Source organism: Temnothorax longispinosus, chromosome 5 (genome assembly GCF_030848805.1).
Source record: "Temnothorax longispinosus isolate EJ_2023e chromosome 5, Tlon_JGU_v1, whole genome shotgun sequence".
Lineage (NCBI taxonomy): Eukaryota > Metazoa > Arthropoda > Insecta > Hymenoptera > Formicidae > Temnothorax > Temnothorax longispinosus.
Genome location: NC_092362.1, coordinates 709,814 through 727,161, shown reverse-complemented (window position 1 = coordinate 727,161; position 17,348 = coordinate 709,814). Strand labels below are relative to the sequence as shown.

General features: G+C 39.9%; 4 protein-coding genes and 1 long non-coding RNA gene across 5 annotated transcripts in view; 3 read left to right on the top strand and 2 right to left on the bottom strand.

Annotated features, from left to right (window-relative positions):
• Positions 1–70: 70 nt before the first annotated feature.
• On the bottom strand, positions 71–2,372 carry Bub3 (mitotic checkpoint protein Bub3). The gene is made up of 5 exons (XM_071779252.1): positions 2,105–2,372; positions 1,663–1,858; positions 1,238–1,307; positions 845–1,155; positions 71–735 (listed from the first exon to the last, which is right to left on the bottom strand). Exons 2-5 carry the CDS (start codon positions 1,855–1,857, stop codon positions 331–333), a joined length of 981 nt encoding a protein of 326 aa, XP_071635353.1. The 5' UTR covers position 1,858; positions 2,105–2,372; the 3' UTR covers positions 71–330.
• Positions 2,373–2,614: 242 nt separating this feature from the next.
• LOC139813645 (eukaryotic initiation factor 4A-III) lies at positions 2,615–5,198 on the top strand. The gene is made up of 5 exons (XM_071779249.1): positions 2,615–2,810; positions 3,437–3,772; positions 3,854–4,076; positions 4,152–4,406; positions 4,484–5,198. Exons 1-5 carry the CDS (start codon positions 2,669–2,671, stop codon positions 4,734–4,736), a joined length of 1,209 nt encoding a protein of 402 aa, XP_071635350.1. The 5' UTR covers positions 2,615–2,668; the 3' UTR covers positions 4,737–5,198.
• A 136-nt stretch (positions 5,199–5,334) lies between these two features.
• Positions 5,335–7,689, top strand: Bili (FERM domain-containing protein 8 Bili). The gene is made up of 7 exons (XM_071779247.1): positions 5,335–5,613; positions 5,715–5,849; positions 5,935–6,384; positions 6,467–6,924; positions 7,046–7,204; positions 7,330–7,495; positions 7,595–7,689. The coding sequence occupies exons 2-7, from the start codon at positions 5,759–5,761 to the stop codon at positions 7,633–7,635; spliced, it is 1,365 nt and encodes a 454-aa protein (XP_071635348.1). The 5' UTR covers positions 5,335–5,613; positions 5,715–5,758; the 3' UTR covers positions 7,636–7,689.
• On the bottom strand, positions 7,600–15,445 carry LOC139813649 (dynein regulatory complex subunit 7). Its single transcript, XM_071779253.1, has 9 exons — positions 14,404–15,445; positions 13,560–13,977; positions 9,447–9,704; positions 9,212–9,368; positions 8,943–9,012; positions 8,654–8,866; positions 8,365–8,583; positions 8,070–8,303; positions 7,600–7,964 (listed from the first exon to the last, which is right to left on the bottom strand). Exons 1-9 carry the CDS (start codon positions 14,602–14,604, stop codon positions 7,782–7,784), a joined length of 1,953 nt encoding a protein of 650 aa, XP_071635354.1. The 5' UTR covers positions 14,605–15,445; the 3' UTR covers positions 7,600–7,781.
• Positions 10,904–17,348, top strand: part of LOC139813650 (uncharacterized) — a 102,581-nt gene continuing 96,136 nt past the window's right edge. The window contains exons 1-2 of the long non-coding RNA XR_011732203.1: positions 10,904–11,942; positions 12,796–12,835. This is a non-coding gene — a long non-coding RNA (uncharacterized lncRNA). The remainder of the gene's footprint in view (positions 11,943–12,795; positions 12,836–17,348) is intronic.

Sequence of the window (17,348 nt, the reverse complement as noted above, 5' to 3'; positions counted from 1 at the left end):
AATATGTTATGTATTAGAAAAAAAGTATCATGATATCGTATTGAGATGAGAATATAAAAATGTAAAAATCTTTACAGGTACAAATCAGATTTATTTCCTGAAAATCGGACGAGAATATTTTTATAAAACGTACAATTTATTGAATCTATTGCGAGTCGACACATGTTATTTCCATGAAATGCATATAAATTAGCACAGAATATTTACAATTATTCACAGAATGCGTTTTTACTAACCATTCGTTCTTCTATCTTAATGCATGGAAATCCATGATTTTTTTTTAATCACACATTTTTGTCACTGTATCTGCATTTTGTATAAATTTGCTGTTTACTTCGGCTTGGTCTCCTGATCGTTGACGTATCTTATATAAATTTCTCGCTCGTCACTGCCGCCCGGCGGAATCTCGGCTTCATTTAAATATGAAACACCTATCGCGAGAACGGAACCGTCATGACTAAAACTAAGCGCGGCCACTCCAGCGTTGTATCGGTGAAATTGGCACAGTCGTTTCTTATTAAAACCATCCCAGATATTCACGTAACCATCCGAGCCACCGGTGGCGAACGTGTTGTACGCAGAATGGAAGCTAATAGCGTTCACCGGATAAATATGTTCGACATTATTTTCCTTTATTCTGTGGCACTTGAACGCGTACTTCTTCTTCTGGGCTTCTGGCATTGTGTCGAGATACTCGACGGCGACTCGACCCTCTATGCTACTTAATACGTATCCCTAAATACAAAAGTAAAAGAATATAAAGAATGCGAACATATGCTCAATGTAAATAATATCAACTGAACGGTGTGATAAATTGTGAAAAATTTATGAAAGATAAACGCACCTGTTCATTAGGGAAACCTTTGATGCAGCGCGTTTGGTACTTTAGACTACTTTCTCGTCTCTGAAACATGCCCGCCATGTTTCTCAAATCCCAAATGCAAACTTTTCGTTTTGCCGTGCCCACGACGAATTTGTCGCCGCATACAGACAGAGCAAGGACTACGTCAGGTTGCAGATAACTACCGACGCAGGTAGGTGTTCGTGGATCCCATAGTTTTACCGCGGCGTCCCAACCGCCAGTCAGTATCGCATTTACGGCTGCGCAATACTCTATTTTTCTGATCGGTTTCTCATGTGTGCCCATTATTGATTCTACAGACAATATTTTCAATATATACTATGTGATAAAAACATTAACAAAGTAAAATAACAAAATTAAAAAAGATAATAGTACCAGTATTGCTATTTATGTCATACATTTTCAGAGTATTTCCTAGACCACCGCTATACGCGTGAACTGCATCCTGCAAATAATTTTGTGATAAAGAAAATTATCAGAGAATTGTCGGAAAAATAATCGAAAACTTTTGGAAGTGTTAGGTAATGCAATAATAGAGCAGGTGAAAGATTCAGATTTGCTTCTGTCATCCTATTAAAGACATTAGAGAACAAATTTCAATATTAACTTCTTTGTGACAGAAACAAATACAAGTAAAGCTAAAACGACATCCTATTAAAGACATTAGAGAACAAATTTCAATATTAACTTCTTTGTGACAGAAACAAATACAAGTAAAGCTAAAACGATTTATATATATAAAACATGATCTAAAAGTGTCTTCAATTATACAATTGAGAAAAATGAAAGAAATTAGTTACCTGAAACGCGACGTCCAATACTGGTAAGTCGTGATTGTACTTTAGCCTCATCGTGTTAGCGTGTATGTCGTACAGTCTTACTGTACTGTCCCACGACGACACTAATAAGAACTGTGTGGAGTTTGGTCCAAATTCGACCGCAGAGATTGCGTCGGTCGGCGGTGACTTTATCTTAAATTCAGTCCTGGACTCCATTCTGCCAGAAGTACAGTCAGTATTTACAAGTGAGTGTGAAGTTCGTTGGGCAAACTTTGACCAATGCTTAGGTGGAATCGCAGTTGCAGTACGAACGAAAGGAGAGTATTTTATGAGTTATCGTAATAAGTATCTCAGCCGGCACCAACGTACATACATACGAGTTGCAAAGACAAATCATTGTAAACACAATATAACCTACAATCCCGACGAGCGTGCGCTCGATGAGAATTTCTCACATACTTACTTGATACAAAATAGCTGAGCAATGCAGTTAAAAAGGGAACTTCTAGATCGTATATAATACGAACGTTCGCAATTACTGGATACGCGTAATCTTCGGTGTAATTAAAAGAGAAAGTTTGAAACACCACGATTGTCGCGGCCCGGGACCCCTACCACGTTCTCCCTCCTCCCATTATCAGACGTGTCACGTGTCCAGACGTGTGAATCGTGTGATAGATAATTATGGAAAATAATACAACATAAATTAAAATTGAAGATAAATGACATGTTATTAATATTAAGTTGTGCAGTAAAAAAGCGTAGGATTTTCTGTCTAATAAATATCTGCGCTAGAGACGAAAATAGATTAATTAATAATTAAAATTCGACGACCAATCTCTTTTCATTTATGTGTCTACTAGTCCCGGAAAGCGGAGTAGCGGGCGCGTTAATTCCCTAGCGTGCCTAACTTCATGCGCTAGCGCCACGACGCCGAGCGCCCGCACGGAGAGTCGTGGATTTACGTCATTTCACGTCATTTACGTCGCATCTCGCGCTCGCATCACGTCGCAACGCTTTTGACGAAATGGCGGAGAAATCACGTCGTGTGGCGCAAACCGAAGATTTGTCAAACGTCGAGTTTGAAACCAGCGAAGATGTCGAGGTTATTCCTACCTTCGACAACATGGGTCTCCGCGACGAATTGTTGCGTGGAATCTATGCTTACGGTATGTCGTTCACCGCTCCTCGTTTCGAGCTAACCTCACTTTTTGCGCGGTTTATATATTTTTTTAGATTGAATCGTAGGTCAGAGGATCGGTTTACAAAGAAAACAGATTGTTTCGCACGTATAATTGACGCAACGCGCATTTTCTTTCCGCGAAGATATTGATTATGGCAATTTTTCGTCGCAGTCGTTAACAACTTATTCTGATTTGTTTTCATATATTTATACTTATATAATAATAATTTATTAACTCCAGCTAGATAGCCAATGTTTTTTTAACCATTTACTTGCGCCATACTTGACATTCCTATGTTATAATTATCGGCCTATCTTTTTATTTTAATCTTCAATCTATCCTTCCTCTTCTCTACCTCCTTCACCAACCTCTCTCTATATACTTTCTTCAATACGTTTCCCTTGGTGGTGTCTAAGTCGTTGCTCCAGAACCTCTTCCACAATCTCTCTTTATTATTCTTTCCCAAGTTACGTTTATACTTATATTTATCAGATTTTTTCTTATTTTCATCTTTGTTTTCTTTGTAGCTTCGTTATCACGATCAAAGTCTCAACTTGAATGTTTCTAAATATGTGAAAAGTGAGATACATTCTGTTTCTATTTCTATGTAGGTTTTGAGAAACCGTCAGCCATACAGCAACGATCTATTAAACCTATCATGAAGGGCAGAGATGTGATAGCTCAGGCACAATCTGGTACGGGAAAAACTGCTACCTTCTCGATTGCGATATTGCAGTCGTTGGACACGCAAGTACGAGAAACCCAAGTTCTGGTTTTGTCTCCGACTCGAGAACTTGCCACTCAAATCCAGAAGGTTATTCTCGCATTGGGAGACTTCATGAATGTACAATGTCACGCTTGCATTGGTGGTACAAATCTTGGAGAAGATATCAGAAAGCTTGATTACGGTCAGCATGTAGTGTCTGGCACACCTGGTAGAGTATTTGGTAGGTATCATAATTTTTATACATAAACATAAACGTGTACATAAACATACTAACATTTATATAAAATTGTGAAACATCCAGATATGATTAAGAGGCGAGTACTCAGGACTAGGGCTATTAAAATGCTGGTATTGGACGAATCTGACGAGATGTTGAACAAAGGTTTCAAGGAACAAATTTATGATGTGTATCGATATCTACCACCAGCGACGCAAGTTGTTTTAGTTTCGGCCACTTTGCCGCACGAAATTCTCGAGATGACTAGTAAATTTATGACGGACCCCATCCGTATCCTCGTCAAACGGTAAATAATTTATTTTTAATTGTCACTACTAAACCACGTATATGTATATGTTGCTCTAATTATTTCTGATTCCAGTGATGAATTGACATTGGAAGGAATCAAGCAATTCTTCGTCGCTGTAGAACGAGAAGAGTGGAAATTTGACACACTCTGTGATTTATATGACACGTTAACGATAACGCAAGCGGTTATATTTTGTAATACTAAACGTAAAGTAGACTGGTTGACGGAAAAAATGCGAGAAGCCAATTTTACAGTATGTTCTATGCACGGAGATATGCCACAGAAAGAACGAGACAACATAATGAAAGAGTTTCGATCTGGCCAGAGGTAAGATAAAATCTTAAAACAACATATTTACAACATATTTTTTACAAAAATTTATATTAATACATTTTCTTTTACAGTCGCGTGTTAATCACAACGGATGTATGGGCGAGAGGAATCGACGTTCAGCAGGTGTCGCTCGTAATTAATTACGATTTGCCTAACAATCGTGAATTGTATATCCATAGAATAGGTCGATCGGGACGTTTCGGCCGTAAGGGTGTGTCGATAAACTTCGTGAAAACTGACGATATAAGAATTCTCCGAGATATCGAGCAATATTATTCTACACAAATAGACGAAATGCCGATGAATGTGGCTGATCTGATATAAAGAGCGAGATTTATGCGTAGATTAAATGTTTCACGTACAAAGATTTCTTTAACTTCGATTACTTGTCAATATGCAGGAGACAGTATGATAATACCAATAATATTACATACCAACAGTTTCCAAAACCAGTTTACTTGAAAATCCTTTAATGTCGTATTACCCGTAAGTTATTTTTTAGCATATAATTTAGACTATTCTTGTAAGAATAATATAATAAACAGAGTATTCCATCACTTTTGCATCATGTAAGTGATAAAGCTGTTTGAATGTAATATGTAAGAAAACTGGACTAATACTTGTTTCTACATCTATTAGAATGCATCATTGATAATGCAATTTTTTTTTTTTATGAGAATGGAATAAATTTCTTCTTTTGTACATGGACTACAAAGATATTACTTGTGTACAATACTATGAGAAGCGATGAGTAAATTTTGTTAATAAAGTATTTTATGACTTTAATTAATCTTTTTTTTTCTATGTAAATGCGAGTTTTAATATAGAAATTAGCAATATCACACACACAAACACACACACAAGATAATGCATACATTCTACATACATATGTATATACGTACAAATAATCAATAACTGCTGTAGCTGCTCCAGAGTTCAGATGGCAGCGCGGCGTAGCACAGTAACACGCGTTGAAATAAAGCCAAAATAGAGAAACTAAAAGCTTCATGTTGACAATGCGTAATTTTACAGACACAAGTGAATATAGTTTACCGGATTGAAAATGTGGGCGAAATATCTAAGATGCAATAATGAACTAGTGATAAGAATAATCGTTTATTTTCATGATAATAACAGAAGTGTGTTATGAACGTGTAATTTTAAATAATATGTATTGATTAAAATATTTTAAGTCAAAAAGGTAAATATAATATAAACGATACGAGTGAATAAAGTAACGGCTACAGGTCACACAATGTGTACGTGTAATTTCAATTTATTTTTTTATTGCTGTTTTAATAGGTTTTATAATCAATTGATGAAAATTAAACGAAAAATTGAAGGAAATGGATCAACAAAATGATTGCACGATTCAGAGAGGGCAACCATTGCGTCGCTATCCAAATGACTACAAAGCGGAAGGACATTCGTCTACCTGTATGTGTTTAGAAATTGTTCTGCGACTACAAGAATTGATATTTTTCAATATTTATTATCTTTTCCCCATTTTCTTCGTTTACAGTAAGTAAAACAATGACGAATCAACCGCAGTATTCGAATACGGGAAGGCCCACTGTACGCATTGCCGTTTATTTAATGACGGGAGTATTCTTAACAATGGAAGTTGAACAAAACGCAACTGCACAGCAGATTTTCACGATAGTGCAGTCGGAAGCGGAGCTGGGTCTATCGAGATTCTCCTTGGCAACCACCACGCCAATTTTTGCACTGTGGATGTGTTCTTCGCAGCTGGAAGTTCAATTACGTCCAACACACAAGCCCGTGGAATTGGCTGCGAAATGGAATTATCTTGTAACCAAGTATACCTGTCATATAGAAGACCCCGACGACGAGGAACCTTTGTTATATTTTCGTAGAAATATATTTCTCACCAAGTCGGAGGAAGAACAGATCAAGGATACCAAGGTCCTTGAACTGCTCTATGCAGAAGCCAAGTACAATGTTCTGCAAGGTACGGAGAATGAAAGAAATAAGATCTTTTCTATAAAAATTATATAATTTCATTTATAATATAAATTTGTCTTTTTGTCCAGGACGGTACGCGTGTGATGGTCCTGCACGTTACGCTAGTTTAGGAGCGTTACAGGCCCGAATCGAGCTTGGGCCTTATAACGCGCAAACCCACACCCTGGCGTTTTTCCACAGACATCGCGGCCGATTTTTACCGCATTATTACGCTTCTCCCAGTCTTCTATTGGGATTGGGACTCGGATTGGGACTGGTGGGTGGCAAGGGAGCACCCGAGGCGCACCTTCTGGAGCAATACAAGCGAATACCCAGTCACAATGGTAGCGCCAACGCAAATCCCAAGAAATTGATCAGAAAGTATCTCGAGTTCTGTTGGAACTTACCGTGCTACGGCGCGGCCTTCTTTCAAGGGCAAATCGAACGACCCGTCAGGGGACTCGCATCCTGGATCACTAATCGCGATATGCAGGTCCTCATCGCGATCAATACGTCGGGGGTGTACATAGTCGACGACATGCAATGCGTAAGTGCGGTGTTTATCAAGCTGAAATTCTCATTTAAATGCGATAATTTCGAACGAAACTTTGTATAAGATATATTTATAGAATATATAGTATAGTAACATTTGAAATATATTTATGTAGAGCTTGCTATTAGGGCTAAAATACTCGGAATTAAGCTGGGAAATGGCGAAACCCTCGGATGAGAATAATCCGGATTGTCTACCTTGCTTGTTCGTGCAATTTCCGGTACGAGAGAACGGAGCGCGTGTCTACAAGATTCTGCAAGTATTCTCAAGACAAGTAAGTAAATTATTTTAAAAATGATTTACGTAACACGTATATTATTAATAATATATAATTAATACACGTGTACATAATTATCTTTATAAATACGAAATATCGTACAATAAAAATCGCTGTTTCAGGCGCCAATGATGGACACTTTAATATCCGGCTTTGCGGAGGACTATCGCCGTCAATTTATTAACAGCGATAGCAGCAACGATCAGTTGGATCATCCGCTAGTTTTCCCTAGTGGAAGCTTCACAAATAAACTTAGCAAATTCACGCTGGCCACTTTTGACGATGAAGGTAATGAAATAATGTTACAAAATCGTCATATATTTATTTATTATTCACGATTTATTTATTATTATATTATTCGCGATTTATTTTTTTAAATCATTTTAGGTCGATGCATTGGTCAAATGGGGTCGTGGTCCTTTCGATAAATACATTGTGATTGTACATTTTGTGATGCCAATATACTCTCTGATGATACAAAATGAGTATAATTTTTTTAAATACTTAGAAATTCCTTTTTACGCGCGCGAGGTAATATACTTATACATATGTATACATTTTTAAATATGATTTTTCAATATTTCTGAAGCACTTGGAGATGCGGATTTTGCCGTAAACGATCTACCAGTATCCTGTATCTCTGCGGCACCACATCTCTGTGCCGATTGAGATACGTTTCCAACACGTGCATATTGAAGCTTATCTCGTTTATCTTGGCTAGCATCTGTTCCTCCTCCGCTTTCGATAAATCTACAGTCTGCACGTAAATATTATTTACAATAATTATATCGAAATATATTGATATTACGTAGAAAAGATTGTTTGGTGTGAACCAATGTACAGAACAAAGCTTCCAACGAACCTGCGTTAGAAGGGCTTGCATCCTTTCTAGTTCCGCAGCCTGTTTTTCGATCATACGTAAAATACGATTTGCTTTGTCAATGGACATTTGCTTGAAGTCGCTCAAACAGTCGTCGCGCAGCAGATATGCTTCCGTTTTACTGATGTACGCCGGGTTGCCTATTCGCGCAAGATATGGCCCCAGTTCGTTTATCTCTTGCACAACTTCGCGTTTACTCGGTCGCCTTATTGCTTTCTGAAAGCGGATTGTGCAGTTGATTAATAAAAGAAATTTCAATTAGATCGCTGATAAATACCGTATCCAATTCGGCTGCTGTCTCGGCTGTTCGATTTCCGTCGAATAATGAAATTGTGAACTGCGGATTTAAATTTTCATCGGCTCTTCTTCGCAGGAACGCTACGATATCGGCTTCGGCATCTCTGATGTGAAGTACAGAGTGGTCTTCGTCCTTTAGATGCTTATCGAGCGCATAAAAGAGGTCGAGATTTTTCTCCGGCGGCGCAGTCGGATCTGGCTGAAGTAAAGATTTCAGATTACATCGTCATCTTCTCCTTGCCAATATTTTTGCTATAACGAAAATTTACGTTATATCCGTGGGTCATCGTAGGATCGAAGACTAAACGATCTCCCCTGTCCGCCATCGACGGTTTTATGAATGTACGAGTAGCTCGAGTACTCCGGTCTCGATCGTAATGAAATTTAATGCAGATTTCATTTTCGATCATTGTGAATTCACGAATAGCGACGTCCTTGCAAGCCAGAATTTTCTCGTTCCTATGATACTTTTCAATGATTTTCTGCGAGATGTAAAAAGAGTCAATTAATTATCTCATGTATACTGTAAATTTAATCGACTTTTACGAGGAACGTTACCGAAATGCGTCGAGAACGGACACCACCGTCCGTCACCGTATTGTCCTGGTCTACCGAAAATTCGGCGTGTCTGTGAAAATAATACAATTAAGAGTATTAAAATAATACAATATTACGTATTCATAGCATGACATTTTTATGCGAGAAAAATTTGTACGTGCAGGAAGAATGTGCAAGACATGACAAATCTGATTTTCGTTCGAAATCTTTCTATTCGTTCGAAATAGAACTAACACGACAATAATTAAAATTAGGGAATATCGATTCACCTGTAATACAGAAGATCCTCACGGTCCACGTAATGCTGAGTCAGATATAGCGGGCCTATCTCGATGCGCGACAGTCCATCGAACTGCGCGCTATCGTAGAAATCTATTGTTCTTTCACCGTTTATCGAATCGCCATTGGACGCAGGATAATGATGCGCTAAAATATTTTTTTATTATTAAAAGAACGATACACGGAGCTCGCGTTCCAACATTTCTTTTATTCCGAATTGTATACCTTTGCAGTGGTCCGGTCGACCTTTCTCAAAGAAATCTGTGACGGTATCGGCGACGAAGTCTTTCCTGGATTCCGTAAGACAGTCACCTCTGTTGGAATACTTCTCGTAACTTTGGACAGGAGTAGTATATTCGTAATCTTCGTAGACGGTTACTCTTTGAGTTAAACTGTCAGCTCGAACGTACGGCGCGTATAATTCTACCTTGGCCTTTTTGTAAAGTATCGTTTTACCGCCCCGCGGATATCGTCTTTCAAAATCTGAAAAAGCGAAATATTGGGTAGGTAGATAAATATGTAACAGATTATTCAGAGAACCATTACTACTGTATTCACTGATTTTAATTTCATTTTCTTGATTACACGTATAATTTCATTCTTTTAAAGACGTAAAAATATGGAAAAAGATATATATTATTTTATACCTAATAATATTACAATAAATTTTATTTCTTAAAATATACATTTGATTTAATAAGCTTTTTTAATAGAATGATTAACCAATATAAAACCTTTATTAAGAAGATAATGGAAATGGAGATGTCACTATTTCAATCTTAATTTGACATTGCTGTCTATATATATGTATCTAATAACATTTTATAATCGTTAGACATAATTTACTTAATCCTCTTTCTTAATAAAGGTTTTATCGGTCTAGAAAACGTGGTTGTGACGAATGCTAGCGACAAACTACGCGATTATTCCCTACGTATGATCAACTATTAACTATTATCGCATATAATGTCGCGTATCAAATTTGCAAGTGTTACGAAATGTCACGATGATTACGCAGATACTTGTCTCAAATATTATAGACACTTCGCTCTCAATTGAAGTATTAATTTATAAATCTATAAAGATCGAGACGGGAACGCACGGGAATTATAATTTACCGTTTCAACGCGATATTTTAGACAGTAATTATTTCCTTGATAACGCTAAAGGCCCATCGCACACAAAATTGCATAGGTTGCATAAGCGTAGCATAAGACCGCTGGACCAATGAGCATCTTATGTAAATTAATATGGCGACTTTATGCTGGATGTTCATTGGTTTAGCGGTCTTACGCTACGCTTATGCTAAGCTATGCATTTTGCGCGCGACGGCCTTAACGTTCCCGGATATTCTTCCATCGCGCTTTGAATTTTTGCGCGGGTTAAATATGGCCGCTTATTTCAGACAGAAGTGTGCGATTGGTTGGATCTAAAAGTGAGAACCAATCACGCTTGATCGCTACTTAGGGCTCGGTGAACGATTGTGGTATTGGACGCTCGCCGAGAACGTAAGTAATACGCGACTCGCCGGAGCGTCTGAGGAAAGGCTAAGGATATATCGACAATTTATTAACGACATTATTTCCATTCATACGTTCGTATTGCGCGTCGAACAATATGAACAATACGTTTCGAATCGATCGTGCGACGTGCATTCTCCGAACGGTCGGTCGCGTCTCAGTCAATTGTTCAACAACTCGCGTTGTGTCGCGTGATGTCGCAGTGAAGTTACCGTTTTATTTTTTCTGTTGTGGAAAATCGCGGGATCGCGGGAACGAAACGGAGATTGACCGCGAGTCGAGCGGCGTCGCGACGCGTGTGATTAGTAAGTACCACACACACGGCTGCAGTTAACTCGGTTCTCTAACGTTTGTCGATCTCAGGATGTATATATTCGACGTTTGAACGTCGTTATTTTTCGGAGCGTGGATCTCGCGAGGCTCCACGAGGCTCGCGCGATCGGAGTTCGTCGTGAGAACAGTGTCAACAAGACAACGACCTATTTATTTTTCATATCAGATTATATATTCATTGATTTTGCAGTACGATGTGATAATATCAAACGCGACAATATATTACGCGTGTATTATATAGGCGCGCGGAGAATGGACGAAAAAGTGCAGATGGGTGCAACAGGTGTAGCATCGTTACAACAGGTATAGCTGCTGGTAGCTGGTAGCTGCTCTCGACGTGTGAAGTTGGCCGCGGCTTTTACGAATCCCGTCCGCCATCTTACTCCGCGTCTCCCGCGTTCGTTGCTTCCAACTCACGTAACTTCGTAAGATCGGAACAGAATCTCTCGAGGTATTCGTCGCGTCGCGGAGTGATCGTCGTCGGGAGTGCCCCGCACCGAGTGCCGCGCGATGCGTTTTAGCTACTGGCGTAACGAGTGACGATTAATAGCGAGTGTCTTCGCGATTTGTGGATCTCAGAATGGAGCGCCGCGAAGGAGTCGCATCGGGTTTCACCGATTTGTAGTTATATCATCTCTCGCGTTGTTCTTCCGTCCCGACGTGATGAAGTCACGATCGAGGGCGTCGCGCGCGATCGTCATCGGGAGTGTCGTGCCAAATATCGTGTTCCAGTGCTCCGGTGATTAGTATGCGGGTGATTAGTGATGTGAGACTCTTGTGTGAGTGTCAAGTAGCAATATGACGAGATCTGGGAGGAAGAAACGGTCCAGGGTCCAGGGGGGTTCAGGCACCGGCGGAACAACCATGGGTAACTTATTTATTACCGACTTCTTACTTACGGAATATTCGTCGCGGTTTATCACCGCGACGCAATAGGCCTGTTCGTTTTAGCTGAATTTCTTGCACGGTTTATTATTCCTCTTTCTTCCCAGATAGCAAAGTGACGTCAAATGACGTCTTAATAACGTCTTAGGCTGCATTCCGATATTCACTGTCAGCAACTTTCAGTGCTGAAAATCTATAGTATACGTGATATAAAATATAGATTTGCAGTACTGACAATGAATATCTGAATGCAGCCTTAATGACGTCTATGACGCAGCGTTAATGACATCTTTGCTACTTGGGTTTTCACGTTCTCAGGTAGCAGAGTGATGTCAAATAACGTATTTATAACGTCTTAATGGCGTCTGTAACATCAATAATATGTCATTAAGATGTCTTTAGACGTCATTCTGCTACCTGGGTTGGAGAGAAAAAGAGAAAAGATGAACCGTGCAAGAAGTTCAGCTAAAACGAACAGGCCTAAAGTAATGTTTGTAGTGATATTAAATACACATTTGACTATTTCGAGAATTTAAAATATTTAATATGAAATATATTCATAACATTATAATATATTTATATATGTACCTATAACAATTTTAAAGCCTATCCTTAGATTATATTTGTGCATAAAAATTATTTCTTTCGACATTTATCAAATTTTCTAATGGTTCATGGCCTAAATAAGGACGATTCTTGGAAATATTGTTTAACTTTTTTGTTAAATCTGTTTAAAAGATATTTAGATTAAAGAATTGAACATACGCAATAATTATCTTTTGAAATGTGAGATATTTTGGGCGCTGTTTTAATTTGGCTGTATCTATTTGTTACAGATTAATGCAGTTTCAGCTCCGCTGTTGCGCATCAGTGTCGGTGAGTCTTGAGTTATTTGTATATAATCTATACATCATCGGAATCATCTTCTACGAGATTTCGATAGCCGATGGCACAAATTTTGACAGAATAGCTTAGGGCTCACTAATTTGTACAAGCTGATACATAATGATATCCAATCCAGGGTAATTTCTGCGGGATCCGTTACAGTTGGAGGCTTAACAGGGGGAAAACTTCACTTGGTTACTAATAATTTTTACATTTAAACGTTAGTTTGCCAAATGTTTTATCAAGTGCATGTCAACAGTTGTGCTTTTATTGTCGATATTTGTATCTTCCTATTTTTTTATTAAAACAAGAGAACATGAATATTTTGACAGTACTAAGTAGAAAGCGTGAAACTAAGGAGGAAGAAAATGTTATTGTCTTGTCAGTCGGTGAAAATTATTACGGTAATTAAGGTACACATAAAAATTCAAACGTAATAATACAAAGGCAATCTCTACTTTTTAATGATACACGATACATGATACACGAAGTGTATTTATCTCTCAGAAGCCAAGCTGATCAACTTTGCTTTTTATAAATCATTCAAATTTAGTATTGGAGCATATAACATTAGCTTATAACTACATCAACCTTCTCTGCTTTTTATTTTACGGAGCTGATCAGTTTCTCCTTCCACGAGAGTCTTGTCGAGAAGGAAATCGACTTGAAAAATGTCTATATTATATATTATACAAATATCTATATATTTATGTACCTGAACTGTAAATTCGGATTTCACTCACGTACGAGGCCGGCATGTCCAGATGCTTGTCTTGTTTCACGCCTACGTCTTCCTCGGTTTCGTCCGTGTCTTTTCGCGCGATTCGCGGTTCACCGGGAAGCAAGTGCTCCCAGAGCTCGACTTTACTCAAGTCCCAGTTGATTTCCGCGCAGCCCTTCTCGCGAGGCTGCATATTCACCCAATAGTTTTGGTCGTTCCAAATACTTTCGACCCCCAGATATAACAAATTGGTCTCCTCATCGGTCGGGTTGTAAGACGTTCCGGAGGAAGGCTCGGCAAAAATCGGTTCGGTGATTTCTCGGTTTCTTATGCCTTTATCTTCCGGTAAGATGACCACCCACGCGTGTATTCGATGACCGAAATACTTATCTGGCTTTGGACGCTCGAATTCCTAGGATTATAAGATTGAATGAATAATCACGATGCGGAGTGACATATCAAATCGTATAATTAAGGAGTATCTATCTAATCGTCTAATTGTCTAATCTAGCGTGTGATCTGTGTGATCTAAAATCATAAATAATGATCTAAAAAGCTAACATGTCTAATAATTAAACACAATCATAATCGGTAGCAAGCTCTATGAAGGGGGAAGAAATCTTTACAAGTTTAATCTTAATTTATCTTCAGTATGAAAAAGAACCCTTTAAATCCTGATTATGCGTTATTGCATTGAATAATAAGATATATTTATATTAGATTAGATCCATTGAGAAACTAATAAGATATATTTATATTAGATCCACATTGAGCAACTAAATTAAAAATTTCTTAATTAACATATCAAAGATAAAACGGTATCCTTTTATACACGTACAGCGATCATCCTCTGTCGCTCTTCTTCTTGTCGTTGCAACTCCGTCTCCGTCTTCGCTCTCTCGCGATCTTCCAACTCTAAGAGGAATCGACTCCTGAAGTCCGGCGGTGCCTTTAATCGATACCTGTCGATTCTCGACTTGTCGGCCGATGGCGGTGTTCGCTCCGGCTCCGGCAAGTACGGGCAGGTTCTTCTGGTCATGTCGCATAGTACTTGTTCGCGTGACGCATATCCGCTCACCACGAACGCGTTATAACTCTGCCCCAGCAGCAAGCTCGCCAAAAGCGTCGCGCACTCGAAACTATTGCCCTTCTGATAGTCCAGCACCCACGTCGGCGAGCGCAGGTGTTCCGGCTGAAAGAAGGACCGCGGATCGTTAATGATAAAATGGGATTCTCACCCGATCGCGTCGTTCGACAAATTTGTTCTTAAGATTCTAAGATCTCACAACGATGACTTTTTAAAAGCGCCCTTAACAGTTTTCTCGATTTAATAAAAATCTAGAAAATGCAGGTGAAAAGAGTTACTACGGTTTTGTATATATAAACACCGATAAGATATACCGTTAAAGATCGGCAAACTTACGGAAGTTTGTGTGCCAGATTCCAGGTAGTCGAAATGACGACAAATAACATTAGCCTGCTACCTGAGACTTGGATGATTAGCTCATGATATAGGATTTATTACTACTCAAATTTTAGAATTTATTACTACTCAAATGTTTCACTCAAATGTTACTACTACTCAAATAAGTATATGTATATTTTATGACACGATAACATTTGATTTTGTAAAACTACCATTTTTGTTATATTATTAGTAATCAAAAATTGACCCAGAACTGGCTATCTTTAATAGTACTTCGTCGATGAAATAAATGAAGATGGATAGTCCTCCGATAATTATCAATAAAATTAGAGATAACGTTGAAGACCGACGTCACCAACACGAAAGTTTGTGCAGATTGAGTAGCAAGCCGTAAGCTGTTACCCTCTTGCGGCAAATACTGCCAGTAATTCAAACAACAGTATCCTTCGAGGATAACTTTAGAAATGTAATTTTAAAGGAGCATAAAAGGACCCTGCGCACAATAGAGTATGTACATATTAGGAATAAGACTAAATATATTGAATATTAAGAATCGGAATTAGAAATAATAATTAAACATAATAAACGCACAATAGAAAAAAAAATATAAGATATAAGTATAGGAATATTCCTACATTTACATATCCTAATATTTAATATTTATTACAAGAATATTCCTATATTATTACATATTATAATATTTAGTATATTTATTCTTATTTCTAATATGTGCTCTATTAAATTATCGTTCGTGTCATATAGATTGTTGCAACTGTCGCATATAAAGGGATCCTCCTTCACCGATGAAGGATAATCGTGCGCTGGCGCGCCCGGCATGTGCCTCGTGTCAGTCGACAGAGAGAAGTAATAATAATAATAATACCAAAGAGTAAATACGTGAACACATTCAGTAATCGTCGACGTGAGCGGTAGGGCTGTGAAACGGAGCGAGATAGAATGTATACAAGCAAACGTGGGGAGCACGTGGCGTGGCGTGCGTATCGTCCTCGGTCCATGACCTACGCCACTGTATTATAATCTACGAGTAGAATTTATTGCACCGTACAACGTGAACGCCGCACTCTCGTTCTCTCTTCGGTACTTTGTAGGGTGATAGAGAGGGAAGGAGAGGTGGGGAAAAGCGAGATAGTAACAGAAACAGACGAGGAGGAAAAATACGTTGCGAGGAACGTTGCGCGTCACAACGCGTGTCCCAGTGATCGCGTTTAAACAGTTTCCTCCCGTCGCTCACTTTCCCTCCACCCCTCCAGCCCCCTCCCACCCTCCCACGATATCCCGCCGTCGCTCATGCCTCTTTCTCCCTATCTATCTATCTCTCTCGGCTCTTCAACTTTTTATCTCCGACAAATTGCCGAAGAATAATCTCGCGGGAAAATTTCGCGGAATAGAGGCATCGAACGCGGATATTTCTCGCGTCACATCTCTCGCTCCTCGCGGATTTCGCCGCGTCTTGGGAAGCGCTATACGGGAAGGACTCTTTTTTGCAGGCGCGTAGTAGAGAAGCCTGGGACGACGACGACGACGACGAGGGTAGAGAGATGGTCAGTGGGTGGCGGCGACGGCAACGGCGGTATCCCTCGACCCTTTCGCCCACTTCCGCCCCCTCTGACCACCCGACCCAACCCATACCGAAGCAACCTACCTCCCTTCCCCGGCCCCTTACCCCTTCGCGCTCCCTCATCGCCGCCGTTGCCCTCGGTCGTCTCTCCCCGCGCGTCCCGCCTCGCCTCGCTTCGCCTCGCCGCGCCGCGTCGTCATTCCGTCCTCCTCCCCCCGTGTCTCCCCTCGTCACCCGAGCCGCGCCGCGCCACGCCACGCCGCGCCGCGCCGCGCCGCCACGGCCCCGCGCGTCACCCTCATTCCGCGCGACCCCTTCGACCGGCATCCACGTGGGACGCAAGACGAGGGTGTGAGGTAGCAGACAACGCGGAGATACCACCGCGCCGCGGCAGCTGGCGCAGTGTTTCTCAACCATGAACTTACGCGAGACCCGCGTATTAATTCGTTCGCGCCGCGCCGCGTTAGCGATAATTTACAACTCTCGGACTAAAGCTGGATGCACGCTCGCGCATACGCACGGATGTATTACGAAATATATCCCGAGCGCGCGCGGCGAGATGATAAATAGACCACGCGGGGATTTAACAGCCACTTGGGTGAAAATTACGAGCGCGCCAGTATTTTGAGATTTTCTGTTTTTCTTCTTTTGCGCCTATCCTTCTTCCCCCTTCACGCTCAGTTAATCGTCGTTCCACGTCCGTTGCCGGAATTTCGCTTTCGACCGTAAAACGACCTGTCTTTTATCGGGATGTCACGCTGGCGATTTTGCGAAATTG